This window comes from Camelina sativa, chromosome 6, assembly GCF_030686135.1.
Source record: "Camelina sativa cultivar CO46 ecotype springtype chromosome 6, ASM3068613v1".
Classification (NCBI taxonomy): domain Eukaryota; kingdom Viridiplantae; phylum Streptophyta; class Magnoliopsida; order Brassicales; family Brassicaceae; genus Camelina; species Camelina sativa.
This window is the reverse complement of record NC_141885.1, coordinates 2,112,205-2,131,337: the sequence shown is the minus strand read 5'-3', so window position 1 is coordinate 2,131,337 and position 19,133 is coordinate 2,112,205. Positions and strand designations below refer to the sequence as shown.

At 36.1% G+C, this 19,133-nt stretch overlaps 2 protein-coding genes and 3 pseudogenes across 4 annotated transcripts; 4 read left to right on the top strand and 1 right to left on the bottom strand.

Annotated features, from left to right (window-relative positions):
• Positions 1–1,873: 1,873 nt before the first annotated feature.
• On the top strand, positions 1,874–3,162 carry LOC104790135 (cytosolic sulfotransferase 12 pseudogene; annotated as a pseudogene). Its single transcript, XR_015558859.1, has one exon. The product of XR_015558859.1 is annotated as a cytosolic sulfotransferase 12 pseudogene (transcript).
• Positions 3,163–3,545: 383 nt separating this feature from the next.
• Positions 3,546–5,118, top strand: LOC109124826 (UPF0725 protein At4g29550-like; annotated as a pseudogene). The gene is made up of 5 exons (XR_015560409.1): positions 3,546–3,575; positions 4,131–4,244; positions 4,339–4,545; positions 4,632–4,738; positions 4,847–5,118. The product of XR_015560409.1 is annotated as a UPF0725 protein At4g29550-like (transcript).
• A 1,007-nt stretch (positions 5,119–6,125) lies between these two features.
• On the top strand, positions 6,126–7,366 carry LOC104793872 (cytosolic sulfotransferase 12). The gene has a single exon (XM_010520296.3). It carries the CDS (start codon positions 6,245–6,247, stop codon positions 7,220–7,222), a length of 978 nt encoding a protein of 325 aa, XP_010518598.1. The 5' UTR covers positions 6,126–6,244; the 3' UTR covers positions 7,223–7,366.
• A 3,544-nt stretch (positions 7,367–10,910) lies between these two features.
• On the top strand, positions 10,911–12,183 carry LOC104790132 (protein COLD-REGULATED 15B, chloroplastic-like). Its single transcript, XM_010515842.3, has 2 exons — positions 10,911–11,200; positions 11,659–12,183. Exons 1-2 carry the CDS (start codon positions 10,992–10,994, stop codon positions 12,020–12,022), a joined length of 573 nt encoding a protein of 190 aa, XP_010514144.1. The 5' UTR covers positions 10,911–10,991; the 3' UTR covers positions 12,023–12,183.
• Positions 12,184–16,549: 4,366 nt separating this feature from the next.
• LOC147942140 (uncharacterized) lies at positions 16,550–18,684 on the bottom strand (annotated as a pseudogene).
• Between the last annotated feature and the right edge of the window lie 449 nt (positions 18,685–19,133).

The window sequence follows — 19,133 nt, the reverse complement described above, 5'->3', positions numbered from 1 at the left end:
AATTATCATATCATTCAGTAACGCGATGATAAATATATTTAGCTTAGCTGGATTTGGTATAGCTTTTTAAAAGGATCCTATAATCCTAGTATGTATCACTTTTAAACTGATGTTAAATTTAAAATAAAATTATGCTACACTACACGATTTTTGTAATGCTTGTGGATTTCAAGACAAAGTGAAAATCACCTTTCATTGGTTTAAAGCCATATTTTAGAAATCGTTCGGGGCTAGTCGGGCAGTCGGGTGGATCTAATGCCTATCAAGAAAAGTGAAGATTAAACAGGAATTAACCAGAAACTAGTTTTAAAGTTATTTTATTAAATTAGTAATAAAATATAAATATATAGTACTAAATATATGTATAATTTTGTTTATATTAAAAAGAAAAAATATGAAATAAAATATAAAACTATAGTACTATTTTTAAATCATTGTAAACACATAAAAACATAACTTTAAAAGAAAATTTTATGATTTTCATTAAAAGTTTGTACAATATTTATTATAAAACATCATAACTCTTAATTTAAAAGTCTAAATATATATAAAAATACATATTGGATTTATATTTGGCTCCAAAAATAATCATTATATACAAAATTATGTGGGAAGTAATCGGATTAAATGAATTATAATCAAATTAGACAGATATAATCGGATAATATGCAAAAATTAGTCATTAGTCAGAGCGAAGAGAATAAACCTACCGATTTTACGAAACATAATCGGTGGTAGGCTGGAATTTTTTTAAACCGGTTTTTGAACGAGGTCTTTTGAAGATAAGATTCTTATCTCAATGATGGAAATTTATGGAAATTTGTGTGGCTTAAGATCCACCCATGATTAAAACACGTGTAAAAAAGAAAAACACGTGCAAAAGCCCTAAAGACTTGTCTATGAAATAAGTATATACACTAGATTTTAACCCGCGGTACACTGCGTGTATATAATTTTTATTATTATTTATATTTCTATTTTATTTATTCATTAAATATTAGATGTTTTCCAAATAGAAGAATAATTGATTTTTCCGACCGTTTTTGCAGCTAAAATTTTACATTAGTTTTTTAACCCGCAATATACTTCATGACCATTTGCTAGTTATATTTAGTTTGTTTTACTTAGTGATTGAGATTCTATTTTGATTTTTAATTATTATAACAAAAAAATAAAGGATCTAAGTACATAGTAAGACATTTATACGCTATGACTAAGTCACATTTTTCCTAATAAATTAATTATTTTACATAAATTAGTTAAATCAACTTAATTTTTATATGTCAAATATTCTAATAATAATAGTGTTGACAAATAATAAAATGAGGAATTAATCCGTGTTAGCACAAATTTAATAATATTTTATTAATTCTAACATGTCCTCTTTATAACCCATCTACTATATAACCATATTATATACTATTTTAAAATATTTTAATTTTACATATTCGCAATATTTAAATTTTTTATTAAGTTTATATATATATTAATTATAATATTTAAATAAATGTGAATCGAAGTTTTTCTTACGTTAAAAATCAAAGCTCACACGTTTTGGAAAACAAAATAAGAATCAAATTGTTGTTTTCTTTGTTTGCAAAAGATTCAGAGATAGAATATCTTCAATACAAAATAGAAGGTGAGTTAAATATATCACAGTTTCTGTTTTCATATTGATTATGCTGTATTTTTTAGTTTGTATAGTATGTAAAATATTTAAGAAACAAAATCTGAAGTAATGCTATTTTTGGAAATGTTTTAGGGATTAACTTTGTAAATAAGTTTTTAAATAAGTACAAATAAAAGGGTGGAACCCAAAATGTACTTCAGAAATATATATATAGATATGTACAAAAAAAAAGAAAAAACTCTTAATTGAAAGCATTATAAAACAAACTTTGGAAAAAAAAGCATTATAAAACCACAAAAGCTTTATCCTCATACTTGCAACAATTTTCAAGATTTGATTGATCTCTTAACAATGTCATCATCAGTTCATGCTTTCTTGGGAGATAAGCTGCTGACACAAGAAACAAGAGATCTGATCTCTTCTCTTCCAAAAGAGAAAGGTTGGTTAGGGAGTGAACTGTATCAATTCCAAGGATATTGGCACACACAAGCTCTGTTACAAGGACTCTTGACTTGTCAAAAACGCTTTGAAGCCAAAGATTCCGACATTATCCTCATCACCAGTCCTAAATCAGGTACCACTTGGTTAAAAGCTCTTGTCTTTTCTCTCGTTAACCGACACAAGTTTCCAGTTCCTTCTTCTGGTAATCATCCTCTTCTGTTTACCAATCCGCACCTTCTCCTGCCCTTCTTGGAAGGAGTTTACTACGTATCCCCAGAATTCGATTTCACCGGGTCGCTTTTTCCAAGACTGATGAATACGCACATATCGCATCGTTCGCTGCCCGAATCCGTTAAGAGCTCGTCTTGTAAGATTGTATACTGTTGTAGGAACCCTAAGGACATGTTTGTGTCCTTTTGGCATTTTGGGAAAACGCTAACTCGTGAGGAAACCACAGACACAGAGTATCCGATTGAAAAAGCAGTAGAAGCGTTTTGCAATGGGAAGTCTATGAGTGGACCCTTTTGGGATCATATATTAGAGTATTGGTATGCAAGCCGCGAGAATCCAAATAAGGTATTTTTTGTAACTTATGAGGAGCTCAAGAAGCAGCCCGGACTTGTGATTAGGCGAATCGCTGAGTTCTTGGGATGTGGTTTTACTGACGAAGAAAAAGTGCAAGGAAAAGTAGAGGAGATTGTGAACTTGTGTAGTTTTGAGAGTTTAAGTAATTTGGAAGTTAATAGACAAGGGAAACTACCAAATGGAACAGAGTCTAAAGCTTTCTTTAGAAAAGGAGAGATTGGAGGATGGAGAGGTTCTTTGAGTGAGTCCTTGGCAGCGCAAATTGATCGAACCATCGAAGAGAAGTTTCATGGTTCTGGTCTGATCTTTTCTTCTTGAAGTAATCTTTTAAACTTGTTCTTGTTCAATTGTTTTCTTGAATGTTGTAAGTTTTTGTTGTTCGGTGTCAATGTTTTCCTTCTTGTTGTTGTTTGGTGTCAATGTTTTCCTTCTTGTTGTTGTTTGGTGTCAATGTTTTCTAGTTGTTGTTTTTTGTATGAATAAAATGAATCGTGTGTGTGTGTGTATGTGTGTTTGTCTTTTACCTACCACTTTAGTTCGGATTATGCTATTCTTGTAAAGTGGTATTTACATTTTTTTAATATATGGAAAATAAACGTTAATAAGCCTATAAATAGTCTCACTCCTTATATGCTCTAAGACCTTCTCCATCAGGAGGTTCATAGAGGGGTCTTAGTGTTTTGGTGAAAAAAAATAAATCAGAACAAAAGAAAAATGGTAAGGGAGCCTGTTATACAGTATACCCAATTTTGATCTAAGAGGCGATACGTGTCGCCGTTCTATTGGCAAACAAAATAATAGAAAGGGGAAAAAAAAAATTGGATCGATCAAATTTTATTTCTTTTCTCCTTCTCTCGCGTTATAACTCCCGAATCGACAAAGTAAGAAGATGGAATTGAAGGATATGGAATCAGAGGAGGTTGGGGTCGGAGGAGATTGAATCGGCGGAGGAGATATGGAATCAGAGGAGGTTGCGATTAGGTAAACGAATTAGGGTTGTTTGATTTTTGATCCCAAGTTAGGGTTCTCTGATTTTTGATTTTTGATCCCACATTAGGGTTCTTTGCAAGAATTTTTCTCTCTTTCATTTGATTTCACTTTTAGCTTCTTCAGTTTTGTGAGAGGCTGTTGGATTTGGTAGTAGAGCATGTCTTTCTTTTGGAACTTGGTGTTATATGACTTCAGTGGTTTGATTAGATTTGGGTCTGATTTGTTTCTCAATGAGCAGAGGCCGTGGCAGATGTAAACAAAGCAATTGAGTTGGATCCTTCACTGACCAAAGTTTATATAAGAATAGGTTATGTTATTGCTCTTTCCTACTATGTATCATTGTTAGTCATGTCTTTTAAGTTTTGGTGAGAGTTAAATTCTATCTGATCCCTTTTCTTTTTAGGTGTGATTTCTTGAAATTGTGTTTTGCAAGTTTTGTGCTTTCGTATTCCAAATTTAATATGTGTTGAATTTGTAATTTTAGGGATTTGATGTTGATTTCTGCAACCATACGTATAATGGGATAATGCCGGGTGGATGTAGTCCCTATGACAAACTCTTTGCAAAGGCTGGACTCCATTGTTACAATCTTGAAAAGGTTACTCTCTTAGATGGAGAAGCACTTTTGCTTTACCCTCTCCTTGTGATCGATCGATAGATAGATGCTTACCTCATTGCTTCTAACCTTGTAGGGAAAGAAGTTAGAATTCAAGAGTCTAGTCAAAGTTAACTCAGAAATCGGTTCACTTTACAATTCTTATTCAACATCCGAGGTGATGGATCTTATCAACAACTCAATTCACACTTTCCAAACTTTAGTCACGGATGCAGGGTATGAGAGAACAAAGCGCGTTTGATACTCGTCACAAAAATATGCAGGATCAAGCCTCAAGTGCCAGGTAAAACTGTGTGTGTGAAAAAAATCATGTCGGCAATACTGTTTATTTTTAGTTATGGCTAAATCTTTTTAAAATGTATGTTTTAGGCATTGGAGATGCCACTGTCTTTTGGGACTTGGATGCTATAGATAACTTCTATAAAGGTGATATGCCAGATTGGCCACAAAATGATGATAAGTTACAGTTCTATGAGGTGAGGTGTTCAGTTTTTGACTCATCTTCTTCACTATATATATATGTGATCTGTTTCGACTGGTATACAAGATTTAACTAATAAGTTTTAGATGACTAAAAAATGCAGGTGAAATGAATTAGAGTTGCGAGTGCAGAGGCATAGTAAGAAGAACAAGTGATGGAAAAACAGGACATATGTGCCGTGAAGCAGGGTAAGGTAAAATTTAGTGAAGGAGTTGGGGCAAATCAGTATTACAATTAATCATTTTCTCTATTTATGAATTGCACTTCTATTATAAAATGTATTATGTTTATTTTATGTTTTGTATGCTTAAAAATTAATTAAATGTAATATTTTCCCATTTTTATAACATCTTAAATGTCTAATCATTTATACTATTTCTAATCTATTTAAATTTTTATTATTTAAAAAAACTATATTTTTAAAATAAGAGATCCATAATTATATACTACCATTGGAGGATAAATTTTTAATTAAGAGATCGAGGGTTCTTAGAATTTAAAACAATACACAATTAATTCATTAAAAAATCAAACACTACATAAGATCTCCAATATATGAACCTCCCAATAATCTTGCTTTAAGACCAAGAACGTATAACCGAAACCTTCAACTATAATTCACCCAAGTGTTTACAATACACTCTTAGAATCCACAATATGTTTAGCCAATAGACTCCCTTGTTCTCTATCCGCCACTCGATATAACCGAAACCAAGATTTAAAGGTTTAGTAATCAACTTATTGAAATCTCAAACCGGATCCGCTTGGTTTATATTGCACACGATATCATTATGGATTTTCGCCATGTATGGAGTGAAATGATTTTTCCAATCTACGACATAATCAGTAAATCACTCAAATTATGATATTGAATGCAAAACCTAAACAATAATTTCGTAAAATAGCTGCTGGACTCACTTCCTTGGAAAATATCAAAAGACAAAGACTGTTGAAGATTATAAGATGGAAATTTGTAAGGCCGAATAATTCAAAGCGTCAAAAAAAAGAAAAAAAAACTCATACATCTTCACCTTTTTTCTCTCTTCTCTTTGTGTTCACACAGAGAGAGAAAAATTATCACATGTGATTCGTTTTAAAACTATACAAATTTATTCAGCAAAAAATAAATTAATCAATAATGAAATGTTTGTATTTAATGCAGATGGTTAGTTTTAAAGATCGAATTGAAATTGTTGATCAAAGAAAAAAAAATCGAAATTCTGAAATCACTCATGCAACTCGCAAGTCATGTCATGTTGGTTTCTCTTTTTGACTAGTTATATTAGAGTCGTGATTCTCCTTCTTTCATTTTTATACTATTCTACGTGCTCTTCAAGTAAATGATGTGTTGACTACTCCACCCAAAATAATATATTTGGACCAAAAGAGAAATTGGAAGTATTGTCCGATTTACTTGTAGAGCAAACTTCTCATACATGTATAAAATCACATAAGCATTATCCTCATAGATGCAATAGAGTTTAAGAAATAACTCTAAACAATGTCATCATCGTCAGTTCCTGCTTACTTGGGAGATGAAGATCTGACTCAAGAAACAAGAGATCTTATCTCTTCTCTTCCAAAGGAAAAAGGTTGGTTAGTGAGTGAAATGTATCAATACCAAGGACGTTGGCACACACAAGCTCTGTTGCAAGGAATCTTGATCTGTCAAAAACGCTTTGAAGCCAAAGATTCCGACATTATCCTCGTCACTAATCCTAAATCAGGTACCACTTGGTTAAAAGCTCTTGTCTTTGCTCTCCTTAACCGACACAAGTTTCCAATTTCTTCTTCTGGTAACCATCCTCTTCTGGTTACCAATCCGCACCTTCTCGTGCCATTCTTGGAAGGAGTTTACTATGAATCCCCAGATTTCGATTTCTCCGGGTTGCCTTCTCCAAGACTCATGAACACGCACATATCACATCTTTCACTACCGGAATCTATTAAGAGCTCGTCTTGTAAGATTGTGTATTGTTGTAGGAACCCTAAGGACATGTTTGTGTCCTTATGGCATTTTGGAAAGAAGCTAGCTCCTGAAGAAACCGCAGCTTATCCCATAGAAAAAGCGGTTGAAACGTTTTGTGAAGGGAAGTTTATAGGTGGACCCTTTTGGGATCATATATTGGAATACTGGTACGCAAGCCGCGAGAATCCGAACAAGGTCTTGTTTGTTACTTACGAGGACCTCAAGAAGCAGACCGAAGCTGAGATGAAGCGAATCGCTGAGTTCTTGGGATGTGGTTTTATAGAAGAAGAAGAAGTGAGAGAGATTGCGAAGTTGTGTAGTTTTGAGAGTTTAAGTGATTTGGAAGTTAATAGACAAGGGAAACTACCAAATGGAATGGAGACTAAAACTTTCTTTAGAAAAGGAGAGATTGGAGGATGGAGTGATACTTTGAGTGAGTCCTTGGCAGCGGAAATTGACCGAACCATCGAAGAGAAGTTTCATGGTTCTGGTCTGATCTTTTCTTCTTGAGTCAGGCTTTTAAACTTATTATAATGTTTTTGTTGTGCTTAAGTTATGTTTTCTTCGATCCTGTGAGAACTTTTTTTTTATATATAATTTATGTTGTTTGTGTTTGTTGTTTTTCTTTTATGAATAAAATAAATTATGTATTCATGTTTGTGTTTTCTTTATATATAAATTAAATTTGTTTTTTTTTTTGTCGCACCCCATCACTGTTAGATTCGGATTAGGACACGGCACATGCACTGTTACTCTGTTAGTAATTACTAATTAGTATACTAGTCAGCTACAGGTTGGAGTCAATTTTATCAATCTTGTATAAAGTTCTATTTTATTCCAACTAGCTAGTTGTAGACAGAGCCATGCCTTCCCTCGGACAAATGCCCAAAGCTACCAAAAAAAAAACTAAAATTCTAGGCCACATTTTTATACAAAAAATTAGCTTATTAACTTGATATAATGTGTTTTCTATAATGAAAAAAATTCACTGAAAATTATATTCTTAAAAATACTATAAATTTTATTGAGATTTTATTATCTTGAAAATAAATTCATTACTAATATATAACAACAAAGTCCAAAAAAAGATTAAAACAAAAATAACTAAAAGTAGTACATCTGGAAAATTAGTAGATAACATTTTGAGTTAACAAAAATGATTTTAGTTTTATATTTAAATTATTGGTTTTAATTACTAACATTTTATTTTTATTTAGTGTTAAGATGATTTTCTAATAAATATTACAAAATATAAAAAAAATAAATAAATAATTGCCTTCGGTCTCCATAAGTGTGAGCACCGCACTGGTTGTAGATCATGGGTTCATCTTAAACCACACATGAAAGCTAAGTAGCTCGGAGCACTAAATATTTAGTTGTCCAAATCAACAAAACAAAACTGCTTAATTACTGTAAATACGTTTATTTCCGGTTGGCATTTTAGAAGCATGTTACATCGCACCAAGATGGATAAAGCCGATTTCGAGCTCATGTTTGATGCAATTTGCAGAGGAGTTGTCGCATATGGACCTTACTGGGAACAAATATTGAGCTATTGGAAAGGGAGCCTCGTATTCAAGTCCAGAGACTCACCGAGTTCTTGAATTGTCCATTCACCAAGGAAGAAGAAGAATGTGGATTGGTGGACAAGATCTTAAAGCTGTGTAGTTTCCGAAATTTAAGCAATTTGGAAGTTAATAAAACTGGGGCAATAAGAGTTGGTGTAGATTCTCACGCATTTTTTAGGAAAGGTAAAGTTGGTGACGGGAAGAATCATCTTACTCCTCATATGGCCAAAACCTTTGATGAGATTTTTAAAAACAAACTGCGAGGTTCCGGTTTGAAATTTCAATAAGGTTGTGTTATGTTCGTGGCTTTGAAAATTTCATGTGTCTTTTTCTATGAACTTGGTTGATTTGATTTCGTTCAAATAATATTTGATACTCTATATGTTTTACTTTTCTTTTTCTTTTGTTTTTTGAATTTTCATATGTTTTACTTTCAAGAACAATAGAACGAAATATATATTTTTATTTTAGTAACTTGTGGGCTTTTTGAAAGTCTTAACGGGTCGATAACTTATACTAATCGTTTAGGCCGAAATATGTTTTTTGAGTAAAGAGCATTCTAGTCGAATGTCCATATACTATCTGTGAAATTTTTATGCATAACGCATTGGGAAACTGGATTTTAAAAGTTCTTTGGTATTGAACTTTTAGCAACAACAATATTATCCGGCGTGGCTATTAGAACATTTGATTTGCAAGTTACTTAAAGTTAAAGCTAAAGAAATGTTTGGTCTATATTTTATGGACATTCGTGGAAAACATGTTTGGCTGATTTTATGGGGCCACGGCTGGAGATGAAGATTCGTGGATTATATATAGCCATCATGATTCATGCATATTTTACTTTATAAATACGTTAATGGAAATAACATATATTATATGGAAAACAATATGATTAATACGTGGTTTGGATATTGACAGTTCAACTATATATATACTTTTTAACATTATAAAAAGTTAATTGTAGAAAGGAATCTGACTTTTGTGTTTTCGATACATCTCTAACTAATCGAATTCTACTTTTTGGTAATCCGAAAAAGGCCATAAGTTTTACATTTAAATATTAATTAGTATTCTTGATATGCATCTTAACCAACGAGCTAATTTGGTCAAATTTGGTCGACATGACCAATATCCGGAGAGGCGGAGAACAATTTTTTCTTAGTGTTTAGTGCTCGGTGGGTTCAAAAGTTGTTGAGATTTGATGTTCATCTGAAAGTACGTGGAAATAGAAACAAAAAACTTGAAAATATTGGTGGGCCAATTACGAAAATTCTTGATTATGTTTCTTCACTCTACCATCCATATTGAGTGAGTCTTCCATTCCATATTGATATTATCATGCAATACATTGATATGATTGACAAAATAAGATAACCAAATATATATATCTATATATATATATATATATATATATAAATATTTATTTATTTTTATTAGAAGACCACAAGATAGCTCTCTCAAAATCAACGAAATCCTAAATGTAGACGTCACAACAAATTAGAGTTCCCGTTATTTCAATTTTCCATTGAAGAGGAAAAAATGTAAATCCTTAGCAATGTCGTTGATGACTCGTTTCAATGAAGACAAGAAGTGGCGTGAAGTGAGCCTTATAGGGATCCCATTAAATTTAAAGAAACTTGATTGGATGATATATCTACTCTACATCCATTTGTTTTTTGAACAATTTATCGGAACCACATTGTTTTTCTAAGACCCCAAAAAGATGGTAATTAACCAGTAAAATCAGTAACTACGTGTATGGATTTTAATATTTGCTAACAATACAGAAACATGCGACCAGTATGGCCCCTATATCCTACGAACTTTTCTTTCAACTATATCCTAAACATGCGAACACACCATTCTTTATTTTCATCTTCTTATTTTGTTTATATATATATTACTTTGCTATCGTGTTTTAATGTTTTATATATTCATAGAGGAAGGTATTAGGGAGTAACATGCGACCTGCATGGCCCTCTTTTTACGCATTCTAAGAACACAAACATCTTCTCCTTTCTTTATTCCATTAATTTTGTCATTAGTAAGAATATTTGTATGATTTAGTATTAATTTTTCAAACTCGATCGACACACAGTGTTTTGTAAATTTTAGTTGTTTAGTCTTGCAAGCATGATAACATTTGAATGTTTAACTAAACAAAGGGATGTCCTTGATTGTAATTGTTTAGAAACTCAAAGGTCTAAAGTTGATTGTAATTTTCCTTGATTGTAATTGTCCTTGATTATAATTGTTCCGATCGATAAGCTAAAAGGTCTAAAAGCATTTAAAAATTAAACCAATCTTTAACCAGTAAATTCATGTAAGGCACGTGGTGAAGCATAAGTCTAGTACAATATATATGAATTAACGTTCGATTACATTGGTACCGAAAAGGCGAAAACTGATGTCACTGTACATTGAGCATGTATAGGTTATTATTATTTTTTGTTAATTAACATGCATCATGTACGTACGTGCATGTCATGTGTTTCTTTTTGTGATAAAAGTGAATACACGTGGCGAGCTATGATGTAACAAAGGAACGTCATTGATTCTCATGGTTAGAAACTAATTCACGCCAACCTCTGATGAGGTTCCTTATAATAGACTCATGTCACTTTGTTCCTCTAACAAACTAAACTAGCTAATCTCTTTCCTTCGTTTCTGTTTGCTCCTAAAACACACATTTTACACATCTTAGAGATATGTCGATCTCCGGAGCTGTGCTTAGTGGGTTGGGTTCTTCTTCGTTCTTGATCAACGGAGGCAAGAGAAGCAGCGTTGGCGGTGGAGCTATGAGAGCTGGCCGGAAGAATGTGATCACTGCACCTCAGCGCAAGAAGTCGTGGGTCCCGACGGTCGTGAAAGGTTCTAGCAACACTAATAACGATCCCAAATGGCTTGATAATGCCTCGTAAGTCTATGCATGTCTTTGAACATACTTGAGATCGTACGATCATCGACATATATATATATATATATATATAGATATGTTTGTTTTCTTGTGGAAAAGTTTATACTTAATTCTCATGATATTGGTTGGGTATTACTATGAAATATAACACCTAAATTTGATATCAATTAAACTTTTAAAACTAAGTAACTAAAGGATATATAATTACTTGTTTCTAAGCTTAATTAATATATATGAACTTGTTAACACAAGTTACACAATATAGAGATAAAAATATACATTGAAAAGCCAATGTTAAAAAAAAAATTCATTTTGTTTCTTGTAATAATTTTGAGTAATTGTCTCTCTCTCTCTCTCTCTCTCTCTCTCTCTCTCTCTCTCTCTCTCTCTCTCTCTCTCTCTCTCTCTCTCACACACACACACACACACACACACACACACACACACACAAATAATAGAGAGAAAGCTTCGGAGTACGTGAAGGAGAAGGGAAGTGAAGTGGGACAAGTGTCTGCTGAAAAGGGACAAGAACTTCAAAATCATATGGAGAGAGCAAAAGACTACATTTTCGGGAAAGCTGGTGAAGCGATGGACGCAGTGGCTGAAAATGCAAAGAGAGCTTCGGAGTTTGTGACGGATAAAGGCAAAGAGACGAAGGAGGAAGCTGCTTCAATGACAGAGAACGCCAAAGACTTCATCGTTGAAAAAGCAGGTGACGTGAAAGATTCAGCGACGGATATGAAAAATAAAACGGCTAAGTACGTCGGAGATAAAGCATCAGAGGCTAAAGAAGCAATATTGCCTCCAAAAACTGATGTATAGATTAATGTGTTGGTAATTAAATTACATGTGCTCATATTTCGAGCCCTAATTAAACATATTGAGGCAATGTAGAAATTACTATATATGTTTTTATGTGATTATAACTGTTATTAATAAAAGGATTAAAAGAGCGGTTAATTATTCCGTTTATTCGGATGAAACTCTTTACTTCTAATATATTTACATCAAGTAAAGAGTTATACACAACAAAACTTTGTTTGTATAGTTACCCGAAAAATTGTAGTTATTTATCTTTTTTCGTAGCAAATTTACATTTGCTACAAATTTGTTTTATGGTCATATATAAGACAATGCATGGTCATATATATAGAGAGGGTTCCCCAACACTAAATGTGTTTAGGTTGTACCACAACAGTAATAACGATATATATACATATTTATTATTCATTTACGTTTTACCTTTAGTCTATTTTAAGAAGATATTTTTCTAACATACCACTTTGATGTTATGAAAATCAAATTTTCTTAAGATTTAATTTCTTAAAAAAAACAATTTTTTTTTTTTTTTTTTGTAGAATGTCAATTTTCATTAATGAAAATAAATTGTACTGGGTACAATGGCCTTAATACAGTAGATATTCCTCGCCCAAAAAAATAAAAACGAGGATTAATCTGAAACAAAAGCTTTTAGAGGAATCTAAGCCAGCTCTGCATTGCGTTTTTGAAGTTCTTCCGATGCCTCTTAGCTATGATCGCGTCCCGGACCAGTCTGTCCATTTGCTTGAACAAGAGATGGGGAGGTGTGGTAGCACTGTTGTAGCAGCGGTTGTTCCTTTCTAATCAGATGGAGTAGATGAGTGCCTGCACAACTAGTCTCCGCAATGTTTGGGTTGATGTTGAGTCTTTACTGTTGAGCCATGCTGACAGAGCTTCCCAGGTGTGGAACACGAACAGACTATAGCCCAGTCTCCGAGTTGCTTCTTGCCATAGTACTTCGCTGAAATCACAGTGCAAGAAGAGGTGATCTCTTGATTCCGGATACAAGCCACATATACAGTAGGTCGTTTCTATTTAGAAACCCCAATTTGCCAAGAGAGTTCTTGTAGGAATATGGTCAAGCTGGGTGAGCCACATCATGAACGCATGGCGCGGGATGGCGCCTTTGTACCATACGTGCTCTGTCCACGTTAGGGGTTGACGTCTAAACCGTATTGCTTCCCAGGTTTTTCCGGTGCTAAATTATGTAAGCTTCTCTCCCTCTATCTCCCAAATGTACATGTTTGGCTCTGTGCTGGATACTGGTAGAGGAATGGTAGTTAGATGAGTATGGAGCAGTTCCGCTTGAGGAGATCTTGCAGGTCGAGTGCGCCACCCTGAACTGGTGCAAGCTTTGGCCACTATTCCCAGCAAGAGAATGCCTGTTTGAGATGGTCCAGTTGGCCCAAAAACATTTATGAGGGGGCCGAGAGGGGTCCACCAGTCGTACCAGAAACTCGCTCGCATCCCATTTCCCACAAAACAACGAATAAACCGAGAGGCAAGAGGCCGCAGCTGGAGCAGGGATCTCCATGTCCATGAGGTATGCTTTTTTCATCAAGGGACCAGAACACACCATCTTTAATCTTGTTATTGCGAATCCAGTCAGCCCACAGTGAATCCCTTGCAGCAAACAACTTCCATATCAGCTTTAGGCAGAGAGTTCTGTTCCATTACTTGAGACTGCGGAAACCAAGCCCTCCTTCTGCTTTAGGCAAGCAAAGGTTTTCCCAAGAAACTTTTGCATTTGGGCGTTTTGTTATATCACCACTCCACAAGAATCTTGTGCAAAGACTCTCTATTGCCCGAATGCATCCTTGTGGCAGAATGAACGTTGATGCCCAAAAGTTGACTGTACCAAATATGACAGTTGAGATCAATTCCTTCCTTCCTGCATATGACAATGCTCTGGCCGACCACGACGAGAACTTTGATGTTAAGTTGTCAATGAGGGGTCTATAATCCGCAATGCGAAGTTTTCTATGCATCAGAGGCAAGCCCAAGTAGCGAATGGGTAATGAACCTAGATTGAAACCCAGGGAAGCAAGCCTATCAGTTTCATTCTGGTTCATCCCCGCTAAGAACAAGTCAGTCTTAGCTCTGTTCATTTGAAGCCCTGAGATGCAATAGAATTCATGAAGGACAGTGGTGATATTTTCTAGGGACTCCCTCGATCCATCAAAGAACACCATAATGTCATCCACGAACACCAAGTGTGTTACCTGAGGATCGACTGTTGTGGGGTGGTGGCCAATAGAGTTGTTGGTGTAGGCACGGTTAAGCATACTGGTGAACACTTCCATCGCTAAAGTAAAGAGGTAGGGAGAGATTGAGTCTCCTTGCCGTAAACCCTTTGCTCCGTTGAAGTATCCACAAGTCTCTCCATTAATTGAGATGAAAAATTTGGTAGTCGTGATGCACTCACTGATCAGAGCCACGAAATGAGGTGGGAAATTCATTGCCTTTAGAACGTTAATGATGAATTCCCAGTGAACCGAATCGAAAGCTTTCTGCAGGTCTACCTTCAGCATCCCTCGGGCAAATATGTTTTTTTTATTATAACCTTGAACAAGCTCTGTTGCCGGCAGAACATTCTCCACCAGAAGCCTACCCGGTATGAAAGCAGATTGAGAGTTTGATATTAGGTCCGGAAGCACCTTCTTCAATCTGTTAGCTATAATCTTCGAGACCACTTTATAGATAGTGTTGCAACACGCTATAGGCCTGAATTCCGACATCCTGGAAGCATTTGGTGTTTTCGGTATAAGAGTTAGCAAGGTGGCATTCCATTGTTTGAGGATCTTTCCGGTTGCGAAGAATTCAAGGACTGCATCAATGACGTCCTTGCCCACTACACTCCAGTTAGCCGTGAAGAACTCGGCGCAGTATCCATCAGGTCCAGGCGCTTTGTTTCTTGGTAAAGAGAAAAGTGCATTTTTTATCTCCTCAGGGGTGACAGGGGAGTCCAAGTCACGAACAGCAGAATCAGAGCATCGCTGAGAAACAAGATTCTAGAGATCCTCCACTGACGGGGCATTAGAGTGATGCTTCTTACCTAACAAGTTCCTGAAGAAGTCCACTGCTATCTGTTGAATACCTTGACGCGAGTCAACAACCTGATCATTGGCATCTAACAAGTAAAGGATCTGATTTTGAGCTAGTCGAGATAGAACAACACGTTGAAAGAACTTGGAGTTTTTATCTCCATCCTCAAGCCAGCATATTCTAGACTTCTGCCTTAGCAATGATTCCTCTGTTTTAGCCAGAAAGACCCATTTTCTATGAGCTTCCTTTTCTGTGTGGACTGCTTGCGGGGTGGGCGAGTCAAGCAGTGTCCGCTGGCAGAACAACAGGTCTTCACAAGCTTCTTTAACCCTCAATTCGATTGCTAAGTACCTTTCTTTGGTAAATTCTCTGATGATGGCCTTGAGCTCTTTCAGCTTTTTAGAGACTTTTAGCATTTTGGAGCAGTCAAACGAGAGAGTGTTCCACCACAGTGATAGCAGAGGCGCAAACTCAGGATCATTATTGAGAAGAGTGAGAAACTTGAATGGTTTCTGAATCTTGGGTTTCATTGTGTCAAGGAAGACACAGCAAGGATTGTGGTCTGAGAAACCAGGTTCTCCAAATACTCCCAAAGACTGAGGAAACTGACGCATCCAAGCATCATTTATTAAGATACGATCGAGCTTCTTTGACACTGGGTCCGCTTCCTGTTTGTTAGACCAGGTGAGGGTAACGCCGTAGTACTGGAGGTCCATTAGCAACGAGTTTATAAGGCATTGACTGAATTCCCTCATACCCCTAGTAGAAGTAACCGAACTGGGATTTGAGTGCTCATGTGGGTAAAGGATTTGGTTAAAGTCTCCAGTGACTAACCAGGGCTTGTTGATGCAGGGATGCGAGGTTGCTAAAGCTTGGATCTCTGACCAGAGACTCTTTCTTTCTTCACTGCTAGTTGAGGATGCATACACAACTGATACCACGATATCCTGGATTACAAAAGGGAGCTTGACCGCACAGATGATCATCTACAAGGACTTAGCTAGGATAGTAACCGAGACTGACGGATGCCAAAGAACCCAGATCTTTCCAAGCTCTGAGTAATCGTAGTTATTTACAAAATTCCAACCTGGAGCGACTCTTTGTAAGATAGCTTGAGCCTTCTCAGGGGAAACATGGGTCTCTATAATCCCACCAAAAACAGGTTTATGGACCTTTAACCATTTCCGGAAGCTACTATGCTTTAACGGGTCATTAAACCCTCTAACATTGCGACAAAAAATATCCATTAAACAGATATGGGTTTAGAGGTTTTGAGGGCCTCCAGCCCTAGCCCGATTATCCTTCTTCTTAAGTAGCCTCTTGGAAACCACCTTCAAGAACCCATCTGACTCAGCATCCGGATTGTCATCATCACCCGAGAAGCTCTCCAGATCCGACTCAGTCCCCTGAGCATCACCCCTGTCCACATGAGGAGATATATGAGAGAAGAGATTTGTTGTTAAATCCACACAGAGCTGGTTTTCATCAATGAGCATGGTGTGGGGGGGCAGACTTTTTCACCGGAGATGGGTTCGAAGATGTTGCTTTACTAGACTCACCTGGGGCATGATCACTCCTAGCCTTAGTAATTGGCTGAGTTATGGGCCTCCAGACCGCTTCTTTGACCTTAGGAACCGGTTGGATTAGTTCCACGATTGGAAGTTGGCTTTGAATGGGGCTTTTCCCTCGGTTTTTATCCTTCTTAACTCGAGGGCAGTCCACGGTTTGGTGCTTTACAGAGCTACACACAGTGCAGGTAGGAGGTGCAGAAGAGCATCGGGATATTGTGTGTCTGATCTTCTTGCAGTGAGAGCAGAGGGAAGGGAGCCAAGGGCTTGTCACTCTTATTCTCTTAATCTGACCTGATTCAAATCTCGTGTTATCTGCTTCAGGGAGGGGTTTACGCGGATCAATTACACTGTAGACCTTTGCGACCTCAAGATTAATGAGCTTTTCCGTGTGTGAATGCAGACACACCGGGTGACCCACCAGACCCGCGATGTGTTCCAATCCTTCTCTGTTGAAGAATTCCAGAGGAACTCCGTGGAAGTCTAGCCACACAGGGACCTGAGTCAACTCCGGCTTTTTTGGTGTTGTGTCTGGCGACGACTTAGCAACGGACATGGTTTGCCCATCCACTTGCCATAGGCATTGACTCAGAATCCGACGACGAGCATTTGGGCACGGGACTTTGAAGAGGAAAGAATTTCCCTCCAATTTAGAGACAAAGATGTCACGATGCTGCCTACTCCATATACCATTCACAATAGCGTGGATGGCTCCTCTAGGAGGGGGTCTTCATAAAATTGCCCTAGAATGAAGCTGTCCCAGAGCTTCTTGTTCTTCTCAATAACTGCATTTGGTATTGTAACACAGGACTCGCCAGATTCTAGAACAAATGGATTACCTTTCTTTTCCAGGTGCGACGAGTGACCTTTGACAAGGTCTTTCCAGGGATGATCCTCGCCTTGTGGGGGAGACTTTGCAGCACCGGGAACGGGGCTCTGTTTGAGTTCTGGAGATCCAGAAGCGTTTTCTGCAGGTATGTCGGCCGAGGCATAGATAGCTGCGTGAACAGTGATTTCAGATCTAGGGTTTGCTATAGCTGCATCCGACTGAACCAATTGGGCATCTTCACTGGATTCAGGGGGCGTAACATTGGCTGCAGTCTCGGAGGCCGCAGGCAAATTTAGTGGGATTGATGAGAGGCTTACGGACCCCTCTCCGGGGGATGATGGCGAATATGAGCGAGGTGAGTCTTTGTTCGGAAAGCCAGAAGAAGCGAATCTAGTGGGGATACCGCGGGGTTTTTTTTCTTAGTTTTAGATTTGCTCATAAGGGACGGTGGGGACCGACGCCGAGATCGGTGAAGGTGAAGGGTGAAACAAGAGGATCACGCTTTTTGGGAGAGAAGTCAATTTTTTAGAGAAGTCAACCTTCTTCTTCCAAAAGTTTGTTATAAAAAAAAAAAAAAAAAAAAAAAAAAAAAAAAAAAAAAAAAAACAAATTTGTTTTAAAGGGTTATGGGAGATGTAGAACCATCATATTGTTGACATGATTAGGACTCGTGGAAAGTTTAACCCTTTCCAACTTGTTCTGTATTATATTTTTTAAAGGTTGTTCTAGATTATATTATTTCAAAGATATGTATTATATAAAAAGTTTTGAAAGAACAAAATTAGGTATAATATAGAGGGTATAATTGTAGAAAGGAGAAGAGAATGAGCAACGAAGAGCCACATGCGGCCGGCATGGTCCCTCCCTCCTTATGCGCATTTCTATTTGCCCCCAAAACATTTGACCTTCGAAAACGCATGCTTTTCTCCTTCTTTATTATTTCTTTTATCATTTTATGTTTCATTAGGTTGTTTTTAAAATAGAAATATAATCACTAATCAAACCCAACCAGAGTTTTTGTAAATGTAAATTGATATCTTTATTATTATATGTTTGTATCCAGCATGTCAACGAGGTAAGGTTTTTGTGCGGCGTGATTCTGTTATCTCACACTGATAAGAAATTATGAAAAATTCACCAAAATCAATGGGAATCTTTTTAGCATGACATGTGAAAACATTTTTCCTAAGATTCTGGTCCTTGTCAAGTGCATAAGTGTTCATGTTCTTTATCATTCTAAACATCCAAAATCTTTGGAGTGGTATTAATGCATGACAATATGACATATTCGGCCAATTGATCAAGAAAATTTGGAAAAGGAGTTCAAAAATAAATTATTTATGTACAGAAAATTATAATAATGGTAGAGTATGTAAAAAAACACAAGCCATTTGGGTTACGATTTTTAAGATATATTTTTCAAATATATTAATATCATCAACTTTGAATTACCAACCAATCCATGTATTGTTTTCCAATTCTACAACCGAAATCATAACATTTCAAAGATACTACCATAAACTTCAGATTTCTGAGCTTTTTTTCAAAATTTTTTTATTGGATCTATTGGATTAGTGTTACTACATTTTTCTTTTGTTTTAAATATTTTTGTTAATTTAGGTATTGCATAACTAGTTTGGTTTGGCTTGACACTACCATATCCTTATCTACA

Coding starts and splice junctions, on each gene's coding strand:
- LOC104793872 (XM_010520296.3), top strand. CDS start 6,245: ATGTCATCATCGTCAGTTCCTGCTTACTTGGGAGATGAAGATCTGACT.
- LOC104790132 (XM_010515842.3), top strand. CDS start 10,992: ATGTCGATCTCCGGAGCTGTGCTTAGTGGGTTGGGTTCTTCTTCGTTC. Junction 11,201..11,658: donor AAATGGCTTGATAATGCCTC/GTAAGTCTATGC, acceptor CACAAATAATAG/AGAGAAAGCTTCGGAGTACG.